We start from the raw sequence: 5,000 nt of genomic DNA on the forward strand, positions 1-5,000 counted from the left end.
GAAGTTACCAAATTCTGAGGAGTCGCTATTAATTTATGCCGAATTGCTCCACATATAGTTCCTCGAACCACGTTTTCTAAACGAACTAGAGCCAATCCGAATTGATCTTGTAAGAGATCTGCGACAGACCGAATACGTTTATGTTTCAAATGATTCATATCATCAAGTGTACCCATTCCAAATTTCATTCCAATCAAATGATCCGCAGCTGCCAATATATCCCGCGGTAACAAAAACGTATTGGTTTCGGGTATATCCAGGTTCAGTCGCCGGTTCATATTTCGTCGACCAATCCTTCCTAATTCGCATCTTTGTTGAAAGAATTTTTTTTGTAAATCCTTACATAAGGATTCCGAAAATACCGGATCCCCACCCACACAAGCAAATTGTTGATAAAACTCCAAAATAGCATTTTCTTTTGACCCAATTTTTTTTTTCTCCTTATCATTCAGAAAAGACAAGAAAATTTCCGGGTAGAAAACATTATCCAGAATTTCGCTGAGATTCGACCCCATAGCTGATGATAGAACTAAAATAGATATTTTCTGTTTCCTACTCACCCGGGCCCATATCCTTGCCTTTCTATCAATCTCTAATTCTGATCTTCCTCCCCAATCTGATATTATGGTGCCGGTATAGACTGGAATTCCGTTATGGTCCAATTCGGATCGGTAATAAATACCCGGGCTTTGCAATATTTGATTGATCACAATTCTGTATATTCCATTTACTATAAAAGTTCCCAGGGAATTCATGAGAGGAATATTTCCAATCAAAATTGTTTGTTCTTGCATCGCCCTGCTGGTTTTCCAAATTAATCCTGCGGACACATATAATTCCGAAGAATATGTAATTGATTTATATATAGCATCTTTTTCTTTTATCACGGGCTCTGCTAATTGATATGTTTCCACAAATAATTGAAATTCAATTTCTTGGTCTGTATCTTCCATTTTTGGAAACTTATAAAGTTCTTCCGTTAAACCCTGATCAATGAACCTCCAAAATCCTTCAAATTGTATCTGATTAAATCCAGGGATTGTAGACATTCCCCCATTTCCATCCCGTAGCATTTGCACGCAATTCCCCATTTATTGAAAAATCCCATTTTTGGCTCATTCTTCGTTGAATCATATAGACCGATCTATCTCTGATGGAATTTAAATTCTGTTTACTAAATCACATAAAATTTGACACAAAAACTATATATTCATATAGGAGCATGTATTGAATGTATGAAATATGTATGAAGGGGGGAATACAGAAAAGTTTCTACTCAAATTTGAAAATGTAACAGATGCAAAAGGAAAGGAATTGATAAAACATTCTTAATAAAAAGAATTCTGCTACTTCTACTTAACTTAAATTCGATTTATAAAATTGAGTTTTAGTATAGAATATCAGTTCCATTTCTACCATTATTATGATATTACATATTCCAACCCAATTGGATACCAAAAACGAAACAGATGCAGGATTTGATCCCTTCGCCGAGATAAAGACATAATAATCAGAAACAATAAAGAGTTCATTTATTTAATCAATCTTTTTGGCCCTTTTGTATTGTTACAAAAGGGATTTGCGTAGAAAAGAGATATTTTTACCTATCTTCGTACTCTATTTGTAGAATTACTAAAATATCGTTGTATTGTAAAGCGGGTTATGTTTATTCTATTAAATAGTCAATTTAACCACGTGCAGATATCTATATATCATATATAAGATACTTGACTGTCGTCTGTGTAATTTTTGTTCTGGTTCCGGGGTTTACATATACTCATAATTCTTGTTATAATTGCAATTGAGAAAAAGAAAAACGGAAATAAAGAGTTTTCGATTTTTTCTTGAAAAGATGCAATACTGATTAGTTATTCTTTGGATTTTCTTATGTCATTAGGTAAACATAATTTGAAATCAAAATTTACGAATCGTTCATGAAACCGCAGTCAAGCCAATAGTTAATGGTTCCAATTTATCGTGTTTATCATGAATTTTGACTGAAAGTCCGTAATTTTTGGTCTGAATCGAATCAAAACAAAAAAAAGAAAGATTTTGCTTTTAGTAAGTAGTGGAAGGGCAACCACGGAAAAGAGATTCAAAATGCAAGTCCAATAAAATAAATAAAAAACGAAGTGCAGTAATCTACCCCCAAAAGGGACTATTTAAGTATCGTCTATTTTGTATCGTTTTGGCGGCATGGCCGAGTGGTAAGGCGGAGGACTGCAAATCCTTGTTCCCCAGTTCAAATCCGGGTGTCGCCTGATTCTAATTAACAAAAGACTCGAACTCCCTTATCAACTGCTATAATCGATAACTCCCCGAATTCTTCGTCGGCCGAGGGGAAGGAGAAGAAGAGGTCTCTTGGTACGTACTTGTATTTGTGGGGTTCTCAAAAAAGAAAGTTCTGTAAATTTTTGTGTCTAGGATTCAAGAAAAGATTTGACTTTTAGTAAGTAGTAGAAGGACTATCGAAAACTCTCCATTCCCTTCCAGCCCTATTGACGTGATTACTGACTGGGCCTTGAAGTCGGCGGGAGGGAATATCTAACCAATTTCCAATTGTGGATAAAGAAAAGCGTAATATAGTTTGTATACAAACTCAAAAGAGTCTCTGAGCTGAGTATTCAGGTATTGGATTAGTTCATTAAAGGAATAATCCCAAAAATTTTTGACTCTGTACCAGGGATTTCACTATTATTATGAAACAATAATGGAAAAATTCCTTCATATTCATAGAAATAGGGGACATAATTCACATGGATATTGTAAGTCTCGCTTGGGCTGCTTTAATGGTAGTCTTTACATTTTCTCTTTCGCTTGTAGTATGGGGAAGAAGTGGACTCTAGAAATACTAATTGAGTTTCGTTGAGGAATAAAACTGTATCATTATCATTTGTTTTATCGATCGCTTCGCAAAGTGTATTTAAAGATAATAATGTCAATAAAAAAGATATTTCAATAATTCCCACGTTTATATTTCGAACGGAGATATAGATGATAGGAAATTTATCTAATTGAATTTTTCTGAAATTTCCACGAATGGACTCTTATCAAAATTCAATTAGATAAGTTTTATTATAATGGAGAACAGCAGATCTCTTTTGTTTCAATATTTGATTGCAAAATTCAAAGAAGTTTTCATACCATCGAACTCTTTCGAGCATCTATCCACCAGCCAATCAATTCAATTACTTTCCTTCTTGGGTTGGCAATGATAAAAAAAAGATTACTAATTTGGTTTTTTCTTAATATATACCAAACTTTACTTTTTTTTCGTTGATTCTTTCGGCAGGTACTGGGATTAAGTTTGTATCTTTATCATAAATTATAGTTTATAGTACAGCGTCTTACACGAAAAAAGACTAATCTAATTGATAGTATGGTAGAAAGATTCATATGAATCTTTCTACCATACTATCAGCTCTCATCGAATATTGCTGATTCGCTCCTGCTCGTTTCAGTTAAGAAACGCAATTGGAATCCGTCAAAGAACTACGAAATCAAGTTTCATTCAAATTAATCATTCTGGCTAACCGTTTTTACATAGATAATAAGTAAAAAAGCAGTAGGAACTAGAATGAATAGTGCAGTAGCAATAAATGCGAGAATATTTACTTCCATAATCTTATCGTTTTTTTACGTACCATTAACTCGGGATTTAATCCCATAGAGATGATCCAAATTTTATCTGTTGATGATATTGAATCAGATTAATATCAGGAATAACAATATATGAGCTATCATATCAATTCGCCGTCGCGAATTGAATAGTATACCATAGGAAGCTCTTTTATCCATACTGAATCCAAAAAAAGAAAAATGGAATTTGTTATCTAATCAAGAATTCCCTTAAGTTATCGTTCTTTTTTACTCTTTTTTCCAGAACCTGACGTCTTTCTTCTACAATCAATCATCTAATGAAGTTTCACTTTTTCGTTTCCACTTCCACTGGTTACAAAAATCCAAAAACAAAAAATAGAAGGAAACGGGATCAATCTGAAAAGTATTTTGTCAAGGTAATTTTAATAAAAAATTGGGTGTTGTACAAGAAACAAATTCGATTTATACATGTACTCCCGAGAAACATCTGGAATTCGATTCCATTAGATAGACGCGAGAAATTGAAAAACCAGACCTACTATGTTATCTTTTGAAATCCTAAATAGAATCTTACCAATCAAAAAATTTTCTAGTACTAAGCCACATATCTGTTTTAGGAATTAGTTCTAGTTCAAGTAATGGAAATTTTTCTATTTGTTTGAAAATGAGAAGAAAATAAACTCAAAAAGAAAAAAAAAAGACCTAAGAATCATCCGAAGACTTCCTATTGAAAGTGAAATTCTATTGTTGTTCTTTTCCAAAAAAGTGGAAAGATCCATTGATATATTTATGGATTATTGGATCCGTCGGGACTGACGGGGCTCGAACCCGCAACTTCCGCCTTGACAGGGCGGTGCTCTAACCAATTGAACTACAATCCCAGGGAACTAAAGTATACAGTATCTATACTTTACTTTCTTATATGATTTGACTCAAAGCATTTCTAGGTAGAATTTTTGTGTTGTAACAGAGACGCGAGTGATATATTTATCTTCATTTCACATGAATATGGACTTTCTTTAGTGAGAACGACACGAATTGCTAGTAAATTTTTCTTATTTCAAAATCTATTGATAAAATAAAGAAAAAGAGTTTTCTTTTTTTCTTTCTATTTTTTTTCTATTTATACTTTAACAATTTTAACTTAAAGACCATACCATAATATGAATCTAGATCATTATTCTGATCAAAATTTCAATTTCCCGAAACAAATAAATAAAGCAAACAAATAGAAAAAAGAAAGTATAACAAAAAATTGGATTATTTTTTTACGTGTATCAGCCGTTTCGGGAAGACAAAAACCTTCGTCTCATAATGAATGAGCGGATTATTGGGCCGAGCTGGATTTGAACCAGCGTAGACATAGTGCCAACGAATTTACAGTCCGTCCCCATTAACCG

General features: G+C 33.2%; 3 protein-coding genes and 3 non-coding genes across 6 annotated transcripts in view; 2 read left to right on the forward strand and 4 right to left on the reverse strand. All coding sequences in view use genetic code 11, as the record gives it.

Annotated features, from left to right (window-relative positions):
- rpoB overlaps positions 1-1,073 on the reverse strand; it is a 3,213-nt gene extending 2,140 nt beyond the window's left edge. Inside the window, exon 1 of the mRNA in view lies at positions 1-1,073. This exon is cut by the window's left edge and continues 2,140 nt beyond it. Within this exon, the coding sequence (YP_009380122.1) occupies positions 1-1,073 (1,073 nt within the window).
- Positions 1,074-2,190: 1,117 nt separating this feature from the next.
- On the forward strand, positions 2,191-2,261 carry trnC-GCA. Its single transcript has one exon. It is a non-coding gene; the product is annotated as a tRNA-Cys (tRNA).
- Positions 2,262-2,756: 495 nt separating this feature from the next.
- Positions 2,757-2,846, forward strand: petN. The gene has a single exon. It carries the CDS (start codon positions 2,757-2,759, stop codon positions 2,844-2,846), a length of 90 nt encoding a protein of 29 aa, YP_009380123.1.
- A 670-nt stretch (positions 2,847-3,516) lies between these two features.
- Positions 3,517-3,621, reverse strand: psbM. Its single transcript has one exon. It carries the CDS (start codon positions 3,619-3,621, stop codon positions 3,517-3,519), a length of 105 nt encoding a protein of 34 aa, YP_009380124.1.
- Positions 3,622-4,407: 786 nt separating this feature from the next.
- Positions 4,408-4,481, reverse strand: trnD-GUC. The gene has a single exon. It is a non-coding gene; the product is annotated as a tRNA-Asp (tRNA).
- A 450-nt stretch (positions 4,482-4,931) lies between these two features.
- trnY-GUA overlaps positions 4,932-5,000 on the reverse strand; it is an 84-nt gene continuing 15 nt past the window's right edge. Inside the window, exon 1 of the tRNA in view lies at positions 4,932-5,000. This exon is cut by the window's right edge and continues 15 nt beyond it. This is a non-coding gene — a tRNA (tRNA-Tyr).

The sequence above is a fragment of the chloroplast genome of Chenopodium quinoa, assembly GCF_001683475.1.
Source record: "Chenopodium quinoa voucher IT123455 chloroplast, complete genome".
Classification (NCBI taxonomy): Eukaryota; Viridiplantae; Streptophyta; class Magnoliopsida; order Caryophyllales; family Amaranthaceae; genus Chenopodium; species Chenopodium quinoa.